The following is a 24,792-nucleotide window of genomic DNA, read 5'->3' on the forward strand; positions in this document are numbered from 1 at the left end:
CGGATCGGGCCGGGCGAATCAAAGACTTGAAGTGCCCGTAGCCCGTCCGAGCCCGACTACCCGAACGGGTTCCAACGGGCTCGGGTCGGGCGGGCTCGGGTTTATTGAATTATTAAATTTCCGGCAACAAGATCCCAACTTTTTACCATTTCCGGCGGCCATTGAACATCAACTGTTTCGATAAAATGACCAAAATTGATCAATCTAGACCATTTCGGAGCAAAATCTCTATCCTCTTGAAGAACAGGATGAACCATAGCAATGGCTTTCATGAAAGCATAAACAAACCTAAGTTCTTGAAGTGTTGGATTCCTAAATTGAAGTTCACCAATTGGAGTACAACGAGCAACATCAATTACAGGAAATTGATCAGTACCTGAAACTTCTAATGATAAACTTCTAATCATTCTTCGATTAGAAGGAAACGTTAATGATTCTTTCTCAAAAGTAACTCTTAAAAGTTCAGTATTAGGAACCCTAATTGTTTCTCTAGAACTAGTCATTTTGTGTGCATCATTTTCAGATCTAAACATTTGAAACCCTAAATCACCACCTTCACCACCAATGAATTGTGCACAAGGAAAAGGTTGTTTCTTGTTTGTCCAATCAGAGTCTTTACCAACCCTAATTCCAAATAAATGATCAGATCTTAATCTCTTCCATGGATCTGTTCTATATAAAGATGCTGAAGCTTTATAAAGAGAACTAATAAAAACTGGAGAAATTCCATCTACTTTCATTAAACAAGTTCCTGATCCAGGTCCAAGTCCTGGACCAGTTCCAAATTGTTCATTGAATTTTTTGAACAAATCCTTTAAATGTAAATCCATATCTCTCTAAATTTTCAAGCTTTAAACTGTTTAAAGTTCTCTCTTTTCCTGAAGATATATGTAAACCCTAAATTTCTCAAACAAAATGCTAAAAGAATTGGATTGTTAAGAGAGAGAGAGAGTGAGATTTTGTGCTAGTGGGTTTCAGAACTTACAGTGAACAGTTGAAGTAGTTGATCTGGATCGATTTTTGCTGTAATTGCTATAGATTTGTAGAGATATTGAGAACTAATTGCTATAGATTTGTAGAGAGAGTGGGATTTTGTGCTAGTTGATCGGGCTTCGGTCGTCGGGCTCGGTCGTCGGGCTATGCATCGGGCCGGGACTCGGACGGGCTTAACGGGCCGGGACTCGGAATTGAGAACCTGTCCGAGCCCGGCCCTATTAGCCCGTTATATCGGGCCGGGCTAGCCCGGCTCGGGGCTGCTTCGGTCATCGGTCTCTCACGGTTCGGGCCGAACGGGCCGGATCGTGGGTTTCCGGACCGTTTTCCCAGCCCTAGCTGGAGGGCGGGCTTTGGACAAGTGACTTTAGATTTTGCCCAACCAGGGCGTGGCTGAGATTTGGAGGGACCTGTGCCAAATTTCAAAGAAGTCTCTTATACGATAAATAATACTAAGAAAATCTTATTAAATAAGCAAAAATGATATTAAATTGATGATCCGTCCAAATCAAATATATATTGAACTAAAAAAATAAAAATTAATAGAAAATAAATAAAATTGGGAATCCAAATGAGCAGAAAACATTACCGAGAGGTTGAAAATTTGGGAAATGATGTTGTCTTCCTTTAATTTCTCTCAGAATTTTGCAAGCTTAGATTTGGTAAAAATTGTAACCAGTACTACTAAAGATAAAAACTAAAAAAAAAAAAGAAAAAAAAAAGAAGTCCTGATATTTGAAATGGAAGTTTTTTTTAATTAAAAGTTTGAAATGGAAGTTAGAAGATAGTGTTTATTTATAAAGTGAATTTAGATTGGATAGGGAGTTAGAGAGAGTAAGTAAAAAAAGAACCTTTAAACCTATTAGGGCAAGTCCAATGTGGGGCTCGGGCTCCCAATTTTGGAAGCCCTTGATTTTTAGGAGCCCTGGAGCTTTTTTCAATTCCAACGTCGGGCTCCTAACAGGGGCTCCCAAATCAAAATTATGCACGTGTGTAATGTACGTGTGCGGACTTTTAATTTCAATTTTCAACTATAAATTATTAATTTTAAATATAAAATTGAAATTTAATATTATGTTAGAGAGAGAGAAGGAATTTTGAAAATATAAAAAAATTCAAAAAAGAAAAAATTAGAGAAATGATTGGAAAAACAAATTTAAAACAATTTATATTTTTTGAAAAAAAAAATTAGTTTAAAAAAAAAAATTAAAAAGAAGTGGGGTGGATCCCCTTTTTAGGGGATCCACCAAGGGCCGGCCCTGAACTTTTGGTGGCCCGAAGCGAGGTTACAAAATGAGGCCCCTTCAATTATAGCGAATTGTACATTTTCATAGAAAAAACTTATAAGTATCGTAAATATTTCCATTATATTTATGTAACAAAAAGTGTTGATAATTACAATAACTTGAACAGTGTTCTTCTTAAATTGTCGAATGTAAAATCGCTAATTTGTTGAATAATCAAGTGTGTCGGCTATATCTTTTTCAACAGACAATCTAGCCAATTCATTAAACCTTTCTAGTGATATTGTAGACTGAATATAAGATTTAATCAACTTCAACTTTGATAAACTTCTTGCGAAAGCAACGTGACAGGTATGGTTAACAAAATTCTGTAAGCAACACATCCATTTGGGTAACACCCCTTTACATCCTTCAAATAATTTAGCGCTTCAATTGGTTTCTAACCTCCTTTGGTATAAGACGCCTCAACAATTTCAATTCCGAAAATAAGTTTATTCCATCAATATCATACGACTCATCTTGTTTTAGAAAACTTTCAAGACAAGCACATGAGCCTCTCAAATGACCATCATCCTTGGTATTTTCGATAAACTAGAGGGTTACGTTAGAAGCTGGTCATAAAATACTGGATCATTTCGAAAATAACCCATAAAGTTATGAAGATAAAGATTCTGACAATGTTTATTACTTGATTGGTTGTTGTTGTTGCTGCTTAAGGTTGAGTAAGAAAATGGACTTTAATTGTAGTAATTTGGATATAAAAATCATACTCTGGAATATAAAATTTGGATAAGATTCAAGATTAATTTAACATTTGAAATTATACTTATGTCTTTTTGTCTTGTTGAATCTTAGGATGGAAGAAAGAACAAAACAGAAATTCGAAAATTAGGACTTCTTTTGTGGAAATGTAGAACTCACAAGTAATTTGGGTGAAAGGGTATTAGGTTAATTAAATTATTTAGATTTAGAGAAACAATTTTGAGTTGAAGGGTGTTAGGTTAATTGAATTATTTAGATTTAGAGTGGGAGTTGTACTAGTGTACTTTGTAGGAAAGAATAAAAAGTAAAATTTCATTAATTAACTTTTTCTTTGTTTTTAAAAGTCAAACTTACGTGGGAATTTGAGAAAGTGGAGACTGGAGTCCCGTGTGGACCGTTTTGGTGCTGGGCGTTGGAATTTCCTTGTTGGGTTTGATGGCCGCCCATTTTCTTGTTTCTACAGGTGCCTCTAAATTTTCTCTTTAAACAAAGTTTAACAATTTGGTGGCCCCCAAAAATTGGTGGCCCAAAGCGAGGCTTTGCTCGCTTTGGGTCAGGGCCGGGCCTGGATCCACCCCAAATATGGCCGTTGGGAGACCCCCAACGGCCATATTTGGGGCTGGGAGCCCCCAGTCCGGGCTCCCATTTGGGAGCCAGGGAGCATGGGGCTCCCAGCCCCACCGGGAGCCCAGCCCCGGGGCTCCCGGGTTGGAGCATGTGGGCTGGGGTTGGGGCTCCCAAATTCCCCAACATTGGAGTTGCTCTTAATAGGCTTGTCATTACCTAAGTTTGATATTTCAATTGTCTTTTCATGTCTCCAGTAGAGAGATATGAAAAAGTAACTTTCAAGTCTTCAACAATAGCTTGTCATTTCCAAAGCTTAAAATATCTTATTCCTTCCATTACCTAGGGTCCCACCGTACAAAACAACTGTTTTCTTTGTTTGAGAAAGTGTAAAGCTTGTTGGGTGGGTCAGTCGATAGTAGTTACTAATTTAGTTATTTTTTTCTTTTGACTGTTGGATCAAGGAATGGGCCCCTGGGTAAAGGTGGGTCCTGTGCCACCGCACCGATGGGTCCTGTGCCACCGTACCGGTGGCACCCCTTTACCTACGGCTCTGGCCCAACCCGTACCGGATCGGAAAACCAATCGGACATCATGATGTTGAGCCCGGACCGCCCGAGTCCGACGATATATATCTACGAGTAAGTCCGACCGGACCGATTCCCATCCCTAGTTAGAATTAAAAGTTGACTGCGCTAACAAGTGGGAGACTTGATTTGCTCCACAAATTCATGTTGGTACAAAAAGGAAGGATATAAGATTAGTAAGGTTGCACCATGATTACACTTCAATTCAATTTACTCCACCATCTCATCATTTACTCCCACCCTCAAACCAAATAAAGCAAATGCAGGAAAACTTACCTAATTAGTTTTATGAATTTATGACTAAAGTATTTGAGCTTGGATCAATATATAACCATTCTTTGTCACATTTTATTAATCAGTTGTCATTAAAGAATGTGACAAGAATAAGTTGAATGTTCATGTATTAACTTTGGTGGTTTTTTGAGGGGTTTCAAGCCTCTTTCCTGTTGTTGGGCTTTAGGAATTTTTCATTAATAGTTTAACTTAAGCGGTTATCGTGCTTATCATGAAGATATGATGTATCAATGTCTTGTAGCGACTAACGTAAATCGTAGTCGATTTCTAAAAAAAAATGACTTTTCAAATGGGCCAAGTAAATCACTTTATTTCTCAAAAAAAAAAAAGTAAATCACTTTATTATCTTAAATGTGTATGAGTATGCAACAAGACCTGTTAATGACGTGATTGTTGAAGTTGTGGTGGTAGAGCAAGAAGCTTGGTACAGAGGGAGAGGTTTATATGATGTAGAGACCAGAAGAAGCTCGAGTTTGAAGATAGTACACAAATACTTCATCAAAATATTTGATGACCAGAGACGAGGCTGAATAATGAACTGGCCCTCCCACCTGTTACCATTTATTCATTCACATATTCATTTTGGAGTTAATTCATATATGGCCCCCTACTTTGTGACCAGCTTTCTTTTCGGCCCCTTTTTTTTCATAAATTCAAATATAACCCCCTATTTTCAAGTAAATGTCCTAATTGTCCTTCCTATTCATAATTTTTCAAAATAAAATTAAATACATTCCACCTCACCTCTATCTCCACCTTTCTTTCTCTCTCTCTCCACTTTTCTTTCTCTCTCTCTCTCTCTCTTTCCACCTCTCTCTCTCCACCTTTCTTTCTCTCTCTCTCTCTTTCTAGTTTCCACCTCTCCCTCTTTGTCTTCTCCGGCAAGGTCGCCGGAGAAGACAAAGAGGGATGAGATTTTTTTTCTTAAGGTCGCGGCCGGAAAATTTTCCGGCCGGCGAACTTAATCGGAGAAGATAGAGTGAGGTGGAGAGAGGGGTGAGATGGAGAGAGATAGAGAGAGGTGAGGTGGAGAGAGAGAGGGGTGAGGTGAGGTGGAGAGAGAGAGGTGAGGTGAGGTGGAGAGAGAGAGAGAGGTGAGGTGGAAATAATTATGCTTTTAATATTTTATTTAGAAATTAGGAAGGGTATTTACGTCATTTACATAAAAAATAAGGGGCCATATTTGAATTTACGAAAAAAAGAGGGCCAAAAAGGAAGTTGGTCACAAAGTAGGGGGCCATATCGAAATTAACTCTTCATTTTGAAATCCCTATATCTGCACTATTTCTATGCACTTGCCATTTCTTGGATTTTGTCATTTTGTAATTAGGTATGTGCCGTTTCTCCAAGGCACGCAAAATTACAAAATGATGGAAGGCAGACAAGTTGTTCCCTTTACCATAAACTGAGTAAACACTTTCAACAAAAAAAAAACTCAGTAAACAAGGAATCACTCTCTTGGTCATATTCGGATCCACCCAAGATAATCTAGAGTTTTCCCGTTAACTCATTTTTAATGGAATTTGTTCCTTTGGTTTCAAAAAATAAATAAATAATATTAACTAGAAAGATCATTACAAAAGCATTTATTTATACCTTTAATAAATACGATAACTGTCGAATTACTACAGACATAAAGTCCGACCAAATTAATGACCCAAAGTCCATCTAAATAGATTATTTATATCTTTAATAAACCAAGTCCAATAAACCATGGATTCGTCACCACTTGGTTGCTCAAGTGGTTTAAAGTGTTGACATATACTCCAAAAGTCCCTGAAAGTTCCGGATTCGATCCTCAGAAGGTAGAATCTTTAAGTTATTATTAGGTTATAAATAATATAGTTGGACTTTATGCATTAGTTTAGTTGGGCTTTAGGCGGAACCCTCCAAAGTTTTAGAGTTCATACCATCACAAGAATTACAACTTGTTCCTCCTACCATAGACTCACCCGTGACTGTCAAGGAAACACTCCCTTGGGCAACTTCCATGGTCACGAGCAGATACAGGTCCACCGGCTTTTTCACGACCCACAAGGGCCTGCAACCCCAACCTTTTCCATTATACCAAACCACTTGAGCGGGTAAATTGTTTTTTTTTTTTTTTTTTTTTTTTTTTTTTTTAATCCAAGGGAAACATATCCATTAATAGTGATAAAATCACAATGATACAAGGATAATAATTGTTATTTCTCTCTGTCGGATACGTCATGCTATTTACATACCTGTAAATGCAAATGCCTCCTAAAGGGGGAGAAATTGGACTAGACACAGACACTATTGGGATCCTAAAGATCCGAGAAAAGAGACCCTAAAGATCTGACAAAAGGATCCTAAAGATCCGACAAAATAACTGAAAAAAACTAAAATAACCATCGCCGGTAAAAGCCTTCAATGCCGCCGGAAAACCGCCACCGACATCGAAAAACCGCCGCTCCCTGGTCTTCACCGTTGTTGTCGAAAGATCATCAATGTCGCCTCCATTGTCGCCGGAAACTGTCTATGTCGCCACCATCACACCACCACCACGCCACCAACACGAAACACCACCAGATCTTGCCGTAAAAACGAATCTCTCCACCACCACCACCTACCATCTTCATTAAAACACCACCACAAAACAAACCCACAACCCTCTTCTCCACCACCACCCACCCCCACCATAAAAAACACCACCACCACCCACCATCTTCATTAAAACACCACCACAAAACTTACCCGCAACCCTCTTCTCAACCACCGCCCACCCCATAAAAACACTCCCACCATTTCTTCACCACCATCCCACCATTAAACCAATCGCTCCACCAACAGATCCGAAACTGACGCCACCATTAACCTAACCTACACAACCAGATTTTGGCAAGAACCTCTCACCACTGCAAAGATTTACAGTAAAAGAGAGAAAGAGAGAGAGGAAAACATAAATTAGGGTTTTTTATGGTCCCTAAATACCATTAAAGGAGGGAAAACAAAACTACATAGAAAGGAAAACGGATTCCGGCAAAGGGATGACCCTTTGCCGGAAGGAAAAAACTAAGAACACAACCGGTTGAAGAGAGAGAGAAGAGGGAGAGAGAAGTTCCAAAGCCGTTGTTGATTTCCTTCAAGTTAGTTCTAATGGAATTGAATGTGGAATGGAGCGGGTAAATTGTTGTTGTAAAATTTGGTGACATAATTGATAATATCAGAGAAATTCTTCGGTATCCTCCAAGCAGACAATTTAACCGAAAATAATCTAATTCTTGTAGTAATTTTTAGCATTAACATAAAAACAAAAAGTGTGGTTTTCATATACTTATATAGATTGTAGTTTTAGTACACTCAAGGGATCCATGGAAAGGATAGAAATAAATTTCCATAAAATTTTTTTACTTATCAAACACACCTACAAGATAAACAATTCATGCATTCAATAAGAAAATTATTATAGCCATGAGTCCATGACAAACATTTATGTAGATCGAGCGAAGCAACGATTTCCAGAACACCAGTACAACCAATATTTTAGAAATGAATTCAAACATTTCTAAGCGACAATCAGCAAAACCCAAGGACATTTATACAGTTTTATGGTCAAATCATAATAGATGATATAAGATTACAAAAGTTAAAATTTCCACAAACGAAACACTTAGCAAACGGAATTGTTTATCTGAATCTCTCAATCCAATTTCAGAGTTACTTCCAAACTATCTATGGTAATGCGAACATGACACGGCAAGAGTGAATGGTAGTCATACCACCCACCCTGATAAAAGCTCGTGTCACATAAGTAAAGCTGGGTATTGCTTAGCTTGCTGCTTCACCCTTTTTTTGTACTCCGTCGGGTCCTAAAAATATCAAAATCAAGTTAGAAAAATTATATTGCCGCCACCATTTCTGATTTAATCTTGGTTCGTAAAATAGTGGCCTGTAAACAAAAACCAAGTTCCAAAACTCGCAAGAATAGGGAGGCACAATTGATTCCTTGAGAGTGATAAATATGAACAACACCTTATCGAATTATGAGAACTTTCAGCATTTTCAGATAAAGATACAGCTAAAGGTGTAGTACAGAAATGAGAAGAACTAAAGAATGTTGGAAATTATGAGCCAATTACCTGGATGAAGAGATGATATCCATCGGTTTGAGCAGGATCAGCAGGATTTGGCTGGTCCAATAAATCCTGTATGCCAACGAGAATTTGCTTCACAGTAATGGCTGGTCTCCACCCCTAGAAAGAAAATTTTGTGGGGTTCACTTGATTACTGTGTACCTCAAATCACTGGTTTATATGTGCAGTTGCAAGAGTTTGATACTTACACTGTCCTCGTTGAGTATTGATAAGCAAACAGTTCCAGAAGGGTAAACGTTTGGGTGGAAAAAACCAGGAGGAAACTTGCATTTTGGTGGTTTGCTAGGGTAGTCTTCACTGAAGAGGAGAGTAAGTGGAAAGAAGCCACCTTCCCAGTCGGTCTGCAAACTTATAAATTAATTGCTGAATGATAATCTTCAAGAAAGCCAAATACTTCTATGCACTTTAGTATTCAGAGAATTTTTATGATCATAGTTAACGAGCGAATAGACAATCACTACTACTACCATACTACTTGTTCCTGTACACAATATGAATGGACTCGTATCCAATTCCCCAAGAATTTAGAAAGAAACTCGGTCACAGCTTTAGCCATACAGATAATAGGTCAAGGACAACACTGCATTGTATTGGTTCTGAACTACCTCAAACAACTAATGAATGAAGGGCAGTGAATAATTCTCACAGATCAATACGTTGCGTAAAAACTAAAGGGCATGCAAGTAAATATAAAAAAGAAAAAATTTATAAGCTAAGGATATTTTACCATATAAACTGTAGGGCAGTAAGCAATGTCATTAATAGGTTAAATTTGATAAATACCGGGGAGAAGATAGGCAAAGCAAAGAAGATACAGCTGATATTGTCGACACAATGCCAATATCGACGATATATGACGATCAGATGATATACAGATATCATTATTTCGTCATATGAGCGTTAGACTATAGGAAATATTGGGGTCATGTTTGCTGAGTTCCATCAAAGAACTCATACACAGTATTCGTGTTTGTATGATATCTGTCCTTGTACAAAGGAATTTCAACTAATTTACCACAACAAAAGCCCTCTGTAGTTCCTTTTCTCCTTCGCAAGGTTGTTTTGTGCATGATATTCTTACATGAACACCAAATGAATCCAGTGTTGCGTGATCATGTCTGATATCTTTTACATATGACTTGTGAGAGGGCTAAACCAAGTAAATGACAGAAAATTCACAAAAGGGCAATCCTAACCAGAGCAATTAACAGTTACAAGAACTCATCACAATTTTATACTAATCCAAGTTAAACTCTAAACAACAAGCTTTTACCACAAACACATTAATGATTCCAACATCTATTGTATCAGAATTCAACACATAAATAACTTCATACAACAAAAACCCTAAAATTTAAACTTGAAATTTGCAATTGTAAAGTTAGACCATCAGCAAGGCAAACACATAATCCAAAATTAAAATCTCACAAAAAAAAAAAAAAGATGAACCCTAACTACCAACTTCTAAAAAACAAGACAAAAGAAATCAAAAAATAAGAATGCAAGATTAACCAATGGAATATATTAGGAAGAAGAAGAAGACTTACCGCAGGCTTACCAGGGATAGTGCACTGCCATATCATTAAATTGACAGAACCATCAGGAGCAGTCTCTGGTTTAGCAACAAAACCCTAAAAAACGGAAAATGGAACAAGAATTGTAACTACTACATTTTTTTCATCAATAACAAAAAAAAAAAACAGAAAGATTGTTAAGAAGAAAAGTACGGACATGAGGATGATTCTTACGCCAGGCTTTCCGTTCCTCTGCTAATCGACCTCGCGCTATACCTCCAGACATATTCTTCTTCTCTTCCTTCTCCTTAGTTTCTCTCTCTACTCTACTCTCTTCCTCAGAGCTCGCGCTAAACCCTCAACAAGTTCCCTTCTGATGAAAGTCCGTCCCTAGAAATAACAACAACTAGTAGTAGTAAAAGGGAAACGGAAGAAAAGTCAGAAGAATCCCAACGTTACGCGTGAGAATCACGCTACGCTCCAATGCTGTCCCCACTACTACTACTACTACCGTAACCCCACCCGCAGCCCCCGTCGCTTACCTCTTTATAAAGCCTGGCTTTCGGTCATAAAGATTTTGGTAAAGACTTAAGTCAGCATCTTTGGGTGTTTCCTTCGTTTGCAGCCGTCTTCGTGAAGGGTTTCTTGGTCGTTCAAGTACGAGATTTATTGTTTACATGTCATGGTCATTCCGCCACGAAGTTTGAAACCCTCTTCGAAGTCTTCTGATGAGGGTTTTTGACAGAGAGATTTAAAGAAAAAGAAACACAATGTGAGATAGAGAGAATATACAACGAAAGAAATAACGAGAGAGAGAGAGATAATGAAAGAGAGACGATCAGTGAGAGAGAAAGAGACAGTGAACAGTGGTAGACCCAAAAAATGTATTTTGTGGGGGCACAATTACATTAAATTGCAACAAAGAATACCATCATCAATGACGAATCGCGAAACTTCATTACGAACCTTTACCAAAGCTAGTTATAAATGTGAATTGCTAAAAAGATATTATGTGCCGTTCAAACCGATGACTTTTATATGTTGAGCATCACTCTGAACTAATAAGTACAAATTATATGTTAAAAAAATTAAGATGATTTTTATCTTGCAAAAAATCCTCATAATCCATATTTTGTAAAGAAGTTGTAAGTTTTCCTAAGAACTCTGATTTTATTATCTCAATTACATTTTGTTTATATAGAGTTAGAATAGAGAAGAATAGAACAACTGACTAACTAACTCTTAACTACTAACAGAATTAACAAACTCAGTTCATAACTGACTTTGTTATTCTTGATTATTCAGGTACAAGAGGTGCTTCTATAGTTGGACTGGAGAGCTTGGACTTGCGTGGCTTCACAAAGACTATTTTACCCTTTGTATGAATAGAAAGCTAAAACCCTAGAGAACCTGTTTCCATCTTCTATCTCTTTCGGAACCCTAACTCTTACAGAAGTTAAGGAATGGGCGAAAGAGAGATAAAAGTGACTTTAAAATAATATTGTTAGAAAATATACATAAAAATGAAGGAGAAGGCATAAGCGAAATATAGAGATGCAAATAACTCTACCGGAGGTTAGATGAATTTTAGCAAAAAAAAATGTCAAACTCGAACTTACAAAAGAATATGAGATAATTTTCGGAATATAGGAGTTAAAAAGAAAATTTAAGTTGCCAAGTAGATAACGACAAAAAAACTAAGGATAACAACAAATGGGGAATTTTGAAACCCCCTTTGTAAGTGCTAATGGCGCCTCCTCTTGAGAGGAAGTGTGAAGGAACGAGACACTTTTAACACTAAATAGAAGTGCCTTTAAACTTTCCAAAACTAATTAGTCCAAAAACCCCTTGAGAGAAAGTTTGTGAAGGAATGAGGTGCTTTTAACACTGAATAAAGTGTCTTTAAACTTCCCAAAACTAATTAGTCAAAAAAACAAAAAATTGTAGGGTTGGGGGAGTCAAACCCATGTCACATACAGTGAACAACTATGCCTCCAACCATTGAGCTAATTATATATTTACAATTAAATTTAGCAATTACTTTTATATACACAAGAAAAATATCCGGAATTTTAGATCAATGTAGATGTTTAAGTCGGGGCAGTGGGGGCACATAAGAGGTAAAGATGAAGATTAGGATACAAAAAAACCACCTTATTAAAGTTGTAGGCTCAAGGAGAAAACCTTGGCAAAGTTTGACCTACCAAGAGTTGGGCACATATTTACAACTTAAAACAGACACTAAAATCAGATTCATTAGGTATACCCTTATCATTTTTATCCCACCGATACACTCATAGTTATTCACACTCAAACTTGTATGTTTACTCTAACTCAATGACGAGGCCAAAAATTTTTATGTGTAGGGACATATTTTAGTTATAACTAATGAAAGAATTCCACAGTATACGATCAGGTAAGAATCAAAAAGCAAGTTCTCAATAAAATTTTAAATTTTAGTTATAGTTCAGACATTCAATAGTAATTTTGACGTATAACAAGCTAACTCTTTAATTTTCTCACCAATATGGTTTGGAGATCCATTCCCAACTAGATTTTCAAATCTTCAAAAAAACACTAGATTCTCAAATAATATTAAAATAGAAAACAAATAGAGAAATGAAGATTGGTGAAGAATAAGATGAAGCGATGGTTGGGGTGATGAAGAGGAAGTGATCGTAATGAGAGAAAATATGAAAATAAAATTTCTTTCTAATAACATGTTTACTGTGAAAAATCTGACAAACGCGTAGAAAAGACAAATTTGCATTTCAAAATACAAGTCACCGAAAAATATTTAGAGAATTTATCATCTTTACATTTTAATAAGTTGGTCATTTTAATTAGGTACATCCTTATCGTTTTTACCCAATACACTCACAGTTATTTACACTCACATTTGTATTTTTACCCTAACACACTCACTTATCCAATACATACATGTTGCTCAAATGATTGCTCAATTTGTTTTCCCTTTCCCTCTAAAACTTCTATTACTGGATGTTTCCCTCTATTTCTCTCTCGTTCTCGGTTTCTTCTCAATCGTTCTCAAGTTCATCATTTTTATTTTCATCTATCCATCTCCTCGTGAGCAACATTTGAGAGAATTTTAATAGGTTTTTCGTCGCTAAGATAAAACCGATGTTATACTCAGTTTGTCAGAAAGATGGAACTGATGTGTAACATAAGACATTAGTTGAGTCCTACCTATAGATAACAAAAAACAACATTTGAAGAGAATTTAGATAAGTTTTATGTCGGTAACATGAAATCGATATTATCTATGAATTTTATGTCTCTTTCATTATTGGTTTACTGGCGGCTATCGTGCTCATCACATCTTCATGATGCATCATTGCCTTGTAATGAGTAACGTAATAGATCGTAGTCGATTTCTCAAAAAAAAAATGCAAAAACTTAATGGTATGTCAAAAGTGATTATGTTATATCCTTATTTCAAATCAGTACTTTTGGGTCAGATTTTGAGTAGGTGTTGAGATTAAAATGGTACCATGATATGATAATTAATTTTTGGGTTACTAGTCCAAAAATCTAAAGCTCAACACACATTTAGTTCATCCTAATATTAATATAATAATATAGGATTTTAAGTCAAAATAATAGTGATAATGGGTAATTAGTCCAAATTGGCCCATCTCTATAGAAAAAACAGATCTCTATCATTTCTATTTAATTCTAATACCCATTATAACCTTTTATATAAGAAAAAAACCCACTTTTGAAAATCAAACCCCAAATTCTCTTTCTTTTTTTCTCAGATTTTTCGATTGATTTCAAACTTACTATCTGTTTCGCAATATACACGTTATTTAGTATCAATTACTTATATTTCTACAACAAAACACATTTAATGTATTTAAAGTATGTTTAGATGTCAAAGTTACAGTGTTTTTCTGTTTATCGATTCTTGTTTTGTTTCATAAATAACGTGTTATTTATTGTTAAAGTTTCATACTTTATTTCATTTTTTTTTATATGTGTCATGCATAACACATTATGTATCAACAATGTTTCTTCTAAACACACATTATGTATCAACAACGTTTCTTCTAAAACAAAAAAGATTAAAATCCTATTTTCTGGGAAGATTGAACCTTAAACTCGTGGACCCTATGATAATAGTTCGTGTGGCCCTAAAATGTGAGTAGCCACTTTTAATACATGAAGGCGTTTCTCATCTTTATCACATTTATTTTTTTTATGACAACTCACTAGTAAAATGTGATGTTGAAAAATAATTTTCTTATATACTGATCCCAGTATCAAGGTAGGATAGATAAATTATTGTTTGTCACTGTAATCGATTTCCGAATGACTCTATTGACATGGTTTGAGCAAATTGTGAGATGGGGGAGCAAATTGAATTAGGCCAATTATGGTAACCAACATATTTTCTATGGGGCTATAAAGTTCTTTTAATAGATTAGGTAATTTGATAAAGTTTGGAGGAACATAATTTCCAATAGTGTCTAGCTTGATGTATTAAATAAGTTAATTTTTCGGACGAATATATTTTTCGAACGAGTATATTAAATAAGTTTAATTTTTGCAATTGTATCTAGCTTGATAGAAACTATTCTAATCAAGATCAAGAATGAAACTTTATAATTGTACTCTCTCGTATTGTGTTAGAGAATCGAATCAAGTAGCGCGTATGTTAGCGCATTCAATCTTTAATTTGAATTCAGTGTCTAATGAGGAATCGATCATGTATTATGGGTGAAGTGGCTATTGATAAAACTTGATTAGACCTTGAAATTCAAAATTAAATAAAAATTGGCAATGTCTGGTTTCACAAATAAACACAAAGATGTTCAAACCAAAAAATGAGTAAGTTTTTCCAACTTCCATATACAACCATAAGATTTGAACACACCAATTATTAACAATACATACATGTATTTTTACCGTAATACACTCAATTATCCAATACATACATGTTGCTCAAATCATTGACCAATTTCTTTTCCCTTTACCTCTAAAACTTCTCCTACCGGATCGTTTCCTTTATTTCTCTCTCCTTCTTGGTTTCTTCTCAATCATTATCAAGTTCATCATTTTATTTTCATCTCTCAATTTCCTTGTGAGCAACATTAATTGAGAGAATTTTAATAGGTTCTCCATCGCTAAGATGAAGCCGATGTTATACTCAGTCTGTCTGAAAGATGGAACTGATGTGTAACATAAGACATTAGTTGAGTCCTACCAATAAATAACAAAAAACAACATTTAAAGAGAATTTAGATAAGTTTTATGTCGGTAACATGAAACCGATGCTATCTATGAATTTTATGTGTCTTTCATTATTGGTTTAACTTAGGCGGCTATCGTGCTCATCACATCTTCACGATTGCCTTGTAATGAGTAACGTAGTAGATCGTAGTTGATTTCTCAAAATAAAAAAAGCAAAAAATGGTATGTTGGTTATGTTAAAGCCTTATTTCTTATTTTCTTGAGAATTGTTATATCCTTGTTTCAATATGATAATAGTTCAGCTCAACAAAAAAAAAAAAAAATATGGGTACAAGGTCGAGGAGTTTTTCAGGAGAGAGAGAGTGTCGCGTGACGTCATCAGGCGATCCCCTTCCCCTCTCCTTTTTCTCCTAAAACAAACCCTAACAAACCCTAGATTTCATTTTTTCTCCGTGAACAAGAGTCATTAAAGGCTGCATGCAAGCTTTTAGTTCAACCTAGGATCTAATACAAACTTTACCTAGCTTAATCTACACAAAGAACTTATTTCCAGCCGTTTAGATTAGGCATAATTTCTGATAGTCGTCAAAAGGGATAGAAGAAGAGGAAGAGGCTCTTAGGGAAGATCAAAACTCAACTTACGAGGAAATAGGGCAGAACGAGGTACACTCATACAAGTAAGTTCTCTTATCTTCTCTCTAGCTTTTATTAGTGTATTTAGTGCATGATTTACATGTGTAAAAAATAATTAAGCTCTAGACTAGGTTGTTCATTACCTGATGCGAGCATGCGCCGGACGCTCGGCTTCTTCTACCTTTGGTTGTTATCGATTGGTCTCCCCTTATGTTGTGTTACAAGTGTTAGAAAGTTGGTGAAGATCGACATCATTTCTCGGGATTTTCTGGGTATTATCCTCCATAGGCAGAAGATGACATCACAACCTTTATGGTTGCATGCATTGAAGCAGAGACTTATCTCATGCACCAATAACACAGTCAAGTTCTTAGCCTATATAAATACCTTTCTTATCTCTTATCAGGAACAATTCTACTTTCTCTTACCTCTTCTTCTATTCCTGTTCATGTCGACCCCCCCACTAGATCTCAGTATCAACAAATTAGCAAACCAAATGGCCATCCAAATGAATATTTCTGAGTATGGAAAACTTACAATCAATTACCCTAAGCCCTCTGTCAGCAAGGAACTTCAAGAGATCTCGTCTGGTTTCTTAGCAAGGTTAGTCTGTCTTTATGATTTTGGAATTGGTTTTATAAGAAAGCATATGTTGGCGCAATCTTAATTCTTTAGAGAATGTGCCATCAACAAGGCAGACTCAGGCCCAAACCATTTCGTGATTAAACCGAGAAGTCAAATTGTCATGAATGAGATCAATCAAGGCATGCCGTGGATTTTAAGAGGCTGGATGGTGGTAATGCAGGAGGTAGATTTTCCCCTTGGAGAAGAGGTTCATGAACTAATGAATGAGCCGATGTAGTGCAGTTTCTCAGGTCTTCCTTCAGCAATACAGAATAGGCAGGACCTTGATGTCATCTTTTCTTGTATGGGATACATTATGCAAGTTCAACCGAAAAATTTCAGTATGGTCCCAAACACTCTGATTCGCATACAATTTATGTATGATGTGCGTACTCCCTTGTTGGCTACCCTGAATTCAATATTCACTGATGGAGGTAAGCCGGTAAATTTTAGTTACTTGAGGTTTCCTAAAGCTATCTGTCACCTATGTCGCATTGTTCAACATCCTGTTACCCCTTGTATCAAGCCAAATAGTAGACGTTTGAATACCCCAATGGATACTAGTTCTCCTTCTCAGACCATACCCAATGAGTGGGCAATCCAAGTGGTTAAATCTCCTAGCCAAAATGAGGGGTCATCTCAAACTCGAAATTTGCAGAGACAGAAGGGAAAAAGAAAGGAGACAGAGTTGCTTATGGAAGTCAAGGTAGAAGAAGGAGAAGCATATCAGTCGTTTTACAAGAAGCAGAGGGAGAAGGTTCAGATAGGAAATGTAATTCCAGAAGGTTATAGTGAGGCAGCTCTTAGAGGAAGAGCTTTGGTGGCTTATGATAGAGAGAATGGCATTCCAGCTAGTTGGTATATCTCACCCCCCGAGTCCATTGATAGTATTGAAGAAAGAAGGCGTCACTTATTTGCTGATTCACTGCTTGAATCACCTGGACAAACCTCTGATGCTCGTGATGAAGGAAAAGAATGAACAGCCTGGTCTAGTCGTTTTAAGTTTAGTGTTTCAAGTGGTTGTTTTATGTGTTTTTTCTCCCTGTTGTCTTGCTATGTTTGGTAGTATCCTTTATCTGTTTAGGTGTGTTTTTCTGTTAGGTTGGTTGGTTAGTTTTTTGTGATTACTTCAGTTGTTTTCATCCAGTATAAGTTAGATGGAAAGAAAATGAAGTAATCTAGTAGTTATGCTTAATGGATATATGTTGAATGTATGTTCTCTTTTAGTTTTTTATCTATAGTGTTGCTGTTTTTTGTTCTTTTCGTTCTTCTGTCTTTGTTATTCTATAGCTGCTCTTCTGTAGATTCCTTCCCTGTACTCTTTGTTCTTGGGTTTGGTCTCCTTCTTCCTCGATTTCTGGTTGGGAGGTGTTTTTACAGGTGTGGGTGGATTAGGTTGGGCCTTTAGATTTGGAGCTGAGGTTTAGTTTGGTGGGCCTTTTGGGGATTCCAGCCTTAGCTTCTTCTATGGCTATTAGCACTCCCACTTCAGTTAGTCCGTCCATTTTAAGCTGGAATGTCTGAGGTATTTCGTCGTACATTACAAAGAAACATCTTTGTAATCTTATTAAGAAGCATAACCCGGATGTTATTTTCATCTCAGAAACGAAAAATAAATCTAGTCAAATCAATAAGCATATCCGTATCGGAAAAACTTATAATAGTCATTTCGTAGAACCAAACAATCAAGCAGGAGGATTAGTGATGTATTGGAAACATAATTTGAACGCAAAAATTATGTACTCGGATAATTATATTATCCACATAGAAATTCAGGACAATTTTGTTGCGAATAACCTCCTCATTACGGGATTTTATGAAAGCCCATACCAGAAAAATAAGATGAAACCGTGGAAAAAAAATGAAAGAAATTAATCCGGGCCCAGACATTCCATGGGTTGTTATTGGTGATCTGAATATCATCCTAGACCCCCAGGAGAAAAGGGGATGAACAAACTCCACTAATTCTCTGACGCCGAAAATCACCAAAATCATCAACGAACTAGAACTCATGGATATGGGTTTTAAAGGAAACCCATTTACTTGGAGTAACAGGCAGTCGGGAGACAAGCTTATTCAGGAAAGGTTAGATAGAGCCATATCTAATCATCCCTGGCTTCAGAAATACAGATCATGTGGCATTAATCACCTGGATTCGGTAGGATCTGACCACCTGCCTATCCTCCTTTCGATGCAGGAAAATAAGGATTCAAAGGCTAAGCCGTTTAAATTTGCGCGCACATGGATGTCGCATCCAGACTGCCATGAGTTTATAGCGGAAAAATGGGACAGTACTAGACAAAACTATACGAATGAAAATATTCAATCTAATCTTAAACGTTTAAGCATTCACCTAACGAACTGGAACAAAAAGGTCTTTGGTAACATTGACAATAATATTACTCAAACGATCAAAGCCATACAAAACTGTAAAAACAAAGAGGAAGAGTATAAACTCATCTCAAAATTGGAAGAGATGTACGAGTTACAGGAGAGCCTGTGGAAAGAAAAATCCAGAAATAATTTTATCAACCTAGGGGACAAAAACACTAAATATTTTCACTCGCAGGCCATTCAGAGAGGAAGAAATAATAAAATTTTAGCAATAAAAGATGAAAATGGTGAATGGCATGAAGATATAAATGACATTCAGGAAATTTTTTCTACTCACATTCAGAACAATAGCTCGTCTACTAACAATATTGGTAACCCGGAAATTCTTAATTTCTTCAAAGAAACCATTACGAACGAGCAGAATATAACTCTTACTAAAACCCCAGATCAGGAAGAAATTAATAGAGCCATTAATTGGCTGAAGAAGGATTCAGATCCTGGCCCGGATGGATACCCTCACTTCTTTTTCCAATCGAATTGGGATACTATTAGCAACGACATTTACCTACTGGTTCACTCTTTTTTTGAGACTGCGGAGCTACCGCAAGATACCAACCATACTCATATTTGTCTCATACCAAAAACCCCCACCCCGAACTCCCCAGCAGACTACATGCCCATTAGTCTGCTGAATACCACTTATAAGATAATCACCAAAATTTTAGCGGATCGAATGAAACATACTCTGAACTCGATTATCTCCCCATTTCAGGTAGCGTATGTCCCGGGGAGACAGATTTCGGTAATATTATCATTGGTCAGGAAATTATCCACTCTTATAAAAAGATGAAAGGGCCCAAAGGATATTTTGGCCTTAAGCTTGACATGTCGAAAGCCTTTGACAAACTGGAGTGGAATTTCCTCATAGACATTATGAAGCAATTAGGATACTCGGATCACTGGATTAAAATGATCAAGAACTGTATCTCGTCCTCCTCTATGGCAGTTCTTGTAAACGGGCGACCTGGGCAAATTTTCTCCCCGTCGAGAGGAATTAGACAGGGAGATCCTTTGTCGCCTTTTCTGTTCACTCTGGCTATGGAGGGGCTTAGCCGCCTTATTAACACAGAAATGGGGGATGCTAAATTCCAAGGTTTTCCGAGTAATAGGAATAATTTTGAGATTAATCACTTACTTTTTGCAGATGACTGTATTATTTTTGGGCGAAACTCTTTGGAGAATGTATCGACTCTTAAACGGATTCTGAACACCTTCTGTGAGGCATCAGGACAAATGATAAACTATGCTAAATCGAACATTTTTTACTCAAAGAACTCCCACCCTAAATTCAAACGGATGATTATGAGGGCACTCAAAGTCAAATACGCTTCCACCTCGGAAAAGTACCTAGGAGCCCAATTATTTATAGGTACTCATAAGACTAGAGTATTCAAAGAAATTCCGGATCAAATAAATGGAAAACTTACAAAATGGAACAATTCCTTTCTTTCTCAAGCAGGTCGAACGGTGGTCATTTCGGCAGTCGCAGCGGTCGTACCCCGATATCAGATGCAATGCTTCGCAATTCCAAAAAGTGTAAGCAAAAGCATGAAGACTATCCAAAAGTCTTTCTGGTGGGGTAAGTCTAAAGGCATATACACGAAAGCGTGGAACTCTATTTGTCTTCCTAAGGATCTGGGAGGCCTTGGCATTCATCTCCCAGATCTGGATAACAAAGCCATGTTAAGTAAACAGGCATGGCGTATCATCACGGACCCTAAAGCGGTATGGGTGAAATTTATGAAGGCAAAATACTATCCGAACTCAAATTATCCAGGTCCGGTGAGACAAAATCACTCATAGATATGGAAAAACATAAACAAAAACTTAGATCAAATCAAGAACCTATCCATTTGGGAAGTCCACTCGGGAGAAGATATAAATATATGGCAAGACATATGGATTCCCAACATTAATGAACCTATCATAAACCTTAATCACTCTAATCTAACCAAAGTATCACAATTAATTGAAAATAATGAATGGAATGAAAATTTGCTAAACCAGAATTTTGACGAGAATACTAAAAATCTAATAAAATCCATCCCCATTCATATGAATGGAAAAGATGAAATGAAATGGAGACTCACAGAATCTGGAAAATACTCAGTTAAGTCTATGTATAATCATCTCAGACGAGAACATATAACAACAATCCCGAGCAACTACAACTGGAAATTTATATGGAACCTACCAATAATACCAAGAATACAGCTATTCATTTGGAAAATTTGCAACAATGCCTTACCAATTAAAGAACGCATAGGAAAATACATAGGCAACATATTTCAGTGTCATATATGCACGAAAACTGAATCTATGGAGCATGCATTACTTCACTGCACAATAGCCAAAAAAGTATGGTTTCACTTTAATATTATCTCAGAGAATATTACCTCCATACAGGAATGGATATTCTCTTGGCAACAATCGCAGCACAGGTGTAATACGAAAACAAATACACATTTCGCAACGATTCTGTGGATAATTTGGAAGAATAGATGTGAGGGGTGTTTTCAAAAAATTACAAATGACACAAACTCAATTATCAATAGGATACATCAATTTCCGGAAAAACAAGAAAAAATCTCAAGAAACAGCAGCCAGAAAGTAGAAAAATAGAAACCTCCAGATAACCCGTATATCAAAATCAATGTAGACGCGTCGTTTACTACAGCAGAAACAAGTATAGGCATAGGATTAATAGCTCATAGTGCAGAAGCAAAATTTATACAAGCAGAAGCAGATTTCTCCAGAGCCAGAACCAGTGAAGAGAGTGAAGCAATTGCTATTCTAAGAGGATTAACATGGGCGAAGGACAATGAATACAAAAACATTGTCATCGAAAGTGATAACTACAATCTTATAAAGCACCTCCAAGATAACACGCACAGAATCCAGTGGCAGTCAACAGCTTATATCTATAAAATTCAGGATATAGGGAATTATTTTGACAGTGTCATTTACAAGTATGCCAATAGGAGCCTTAACTCTCAAGCTGACCAGCTGGCGAAATGGGCCAGGAAGAAGATCAAGCGACAAACTTGGAAGAATGTTCCTTTCTTTTTATATAAACATTATTGTAATAGTTTTTTAGTTTGAGCAATATAATGCACTATTCAACAAAAAAAAAAACAAAAAAAAAATGATAATAGTTCATGGGGCCCTAGTAGCCACTTTTAATACATGAAAGTGTTTCTCATATTTATCACATTTATTTTTTATGACAACTCACTAGTAAAGTGTGATGTTGAAAAATAATTTCCTTATATACTGATCCCAGTATCAAACTAAGATAGATAAATATTGTTAGTCACTGTAAATTTAATTTATTTTTCAAATTTTGATCTTCTAATGTAAATTTAATTTATTTTTCAAATTTTGATCTTCTAATGACTCTATTGACATGGTTTGAGCAAATTGTGAGATGGGGGAACAAATTGAATAAGGAGCAAATTGAATTAAGCCTATTATGGTAACCAACATATTTTTCTATGGGGTTATAAAGTTCTAAACAAACCAACACATTTTAGGAAAAAAAAAAAAAAAAAGCCTTTGGTATAAGCTAATTAGGGATAAGAGAACTCCCATGTATCAAAATATGTTCTTTTAACAGATTAGATAATTTGATAATGTTTTGGAAGAACATAATCTCCAATAATGTCTAGCTTGATAGATTAAATAATTTTAATTTTACGGACGAGTATATTTTTCGAAGAAGTATGTTAAGTTTAATTTTTTCAATATTGTCTAGCTTGATAGTAGCTATTCTTTATAATTGTACTCTCTCGTAGTATGTTAGAGAATCGAATCACAGCGCACATGTTAACGCATTCGATCTTTAATTTGAATTCAGTATCTAATGAGGAATCGATCATGTATTATAGGTGAAGCGGCTATTGATTAGACCTAGAAATTCAAAATTAAATAAAAATTGGCATTGTCTAGTTTCATAAATAAACAAAAAAAAGTTTCAAACCAAAAATGAGTTAGTTTTTCCAACTTTCATATACAACCATAAGATTTGAACACACCAATTATTAACAAAGGTTATTTCTCAAATGACCCCCAATTTTGTGACCAGCTTCCTGCCTAGTCCTCAACTTTAGCAAATATTCTTATGTATGCCCGAAATGTTTAACCTAAAATTTGTACTGACGAAGGCTAGTTGTTGAATGCTACTTTAATGGGCAGAGTAACCTGGATTACTTATGTATGCTCGAAATGTTTAACCTAGTCGACTATCACTAAAGAGAACCAATATTAGGCTAACCAGTCTACAAAGTACCACTGTGGAGCCAATCGGCTTTTCCGCCCCTGGACACATATTTTGTAAACATATTAGACACAGGCTCACGGACTCACGGGCCAAAGGCTCCTAAGCCCAAATAGCCTAAATAGCCCAAATAGCCAAAGAGTCCAAATTGGTTAAAAGCCCAAATGCATCACATGTGTGCGCGCGCGTGTGGGAGCCTTCTCTACACCACCATGTGCTTTACAATAAGTTGTCAAGCAACTTATTATAAGACACCTTTAGTTTCACTAGTTGAGAGATGTGGGACATTAATTGTCTAGAGAAAGAAAGCTTTGAATGTCATCTTCCTTCTAGAGGTGGAGCCCACCCATGTGCTAACTAGAAGACAAATAGTCTTGACTAGTAGTGAGTGGGTGAGGCTCACTCTCAATTAATTATTAGATGGTAATGGACCCAACCATGGAATCACCCAAATGAGCCCAACCATTGTATAAACCCAACAAATCTTATCTCTGTTATACTAATCTTGTTTGTTTCTCAATCCAATAATTTAGTTAGATTTCATGCTTAGTAATGTGGGGCACTTCGGTGAGCTATTTGCTGTGACGTTTGTATGCAAATAACACAAATTTTTGTGTATGTTTATCAGTAATTTGTTACTAGAAATTGATTCATGTCACATTTCTCTCATTTGCAGATATCGTTAGGCAGTGCTTTAACATGAATTACAGACAATCATGCAAAGGTTTAAACACGAGATTCTCCCAAGCTATTCGATAATTTTGAAGGTTTTACTGAATCTCCGACACACAAATCTTATTAGAGATGAAATTATTCACAAACCATTTCTTTATTTTGGTGTTCATGACGAAGTAACAATTAGAATTTTTTATATATGCTTGCCTTCGTTTTCTTTTCCTTGCATGTTTTCTTCTGAATGTCATATTTTGTGGGCGTAGCTCTCGTTTTCTTTTAGGCACGACTGGCAAGTATACCCCATGTCGTGATGGATGTGAATTGAGTTTCTAATATTGATGGATATTTGCGAGTAAAATATTTGAGAAGAATCCTACTTATCTTATCTTGGATACTCTTATCTGTGAAGTGCGAATAGCTACTTCCTCGTTCCAATAAAAAGCCCTCCCCATCAGGATTCAATAGGGTTTATTCCATCGTCTAGAGAATATAAGAAGAAAATTGTATAAAAATTTCACATTATCGAGTCAGAAAGCATTATGCCTATAAAAATAAGTGTCAAAAAACGACTACAAATTGAATTAGGTGTAATGAAATATTGTGTTTTACCAATCGAAAGCAAACTCAGCTGGTCGTTTAACCTAAGCGACGATCCATATTCTCTCCGCTTGCAACCTTTCTCTAAAATCCATTACTCTCACTAAAACCTTTCGTTGAACAGTTCGGGGCTTATCTAGGGTTTACATCCACAACTTGTGTCTTACATATCCTCTCCTTGGACTCCTACAAAACCACCAGGTCCACCAACATCTCAAAATGCCAACGAACCTCGCGAGAACTCAGCCTCACTAGGTTTCCCGTACCGAGGTATCGCCTGCCCGCAGATCCCTGACCATACAT

The 24,792-nt window shown here is 36.4% G+C and overlaps 2 protein-coding genes across 2 annotated transcripts; both read right to left on the reverse strand.

The window, feature by feature from the left end:
* Positions 1-101: 101 nt before the first annotated feature.
* Positions 102-850, reverse strand: LOC147570452 (uncharacterized). The gene has a single exon (XM_086664544.1). It carries the CDS (start codon positions 828-830, stop codon positions 102-104), a length of 729 nt encoding a protein of 242 aa, XP_086520670.1. The 5' UTR covers positions 831-850.
* Positions 851-7,923: 7,073 nt separating this feature from the next.
* On the reverse strand, positions 7,924-10,607 carry LOC147570453 (SUMO-conjugating enzyme SCE1). The gene is made up of 5 exons (XM_086657015.1): positions 10,294-10,607; positions 10,110-10,193; positions 8,751-8,903; positions 8,548-8,661; positions 7,924-8,277 (listed from the first exon to the last, which is right to left on the reverse strand). The coding sequence occupies exons 1-5, from the start codon at positions 10,360-10,362 to the stop codon at positions 8,212-8,214; spliced, it is 486 nt and encodes a 161-aa protein (XP_086513141.1). The 5' UTR covers positions 10,363-10,607; the 3' UTR covers positions 7,924-8,211.
* Positions 10,608-24,792: the final 14,185 nt, after the last annotated feature.

The sequence above is a fragment of the Eschscholzia californica genome, unplaced genomic scaffold (genome assembly GCF_041429995.1).
Source record: "Eschscholzia californica isolate CP2 unplaced genomic scaffold, dmEscCali1.0.p SCAF_1, whole genome shotgun sequence".
Lineage (NCBI taxonomy): Eukaryota > Viridiplantae > Streptophyta > Magnoliopsida > Ranunculales > Papaveraceae > Eschscholzia > Eschscholzia californica.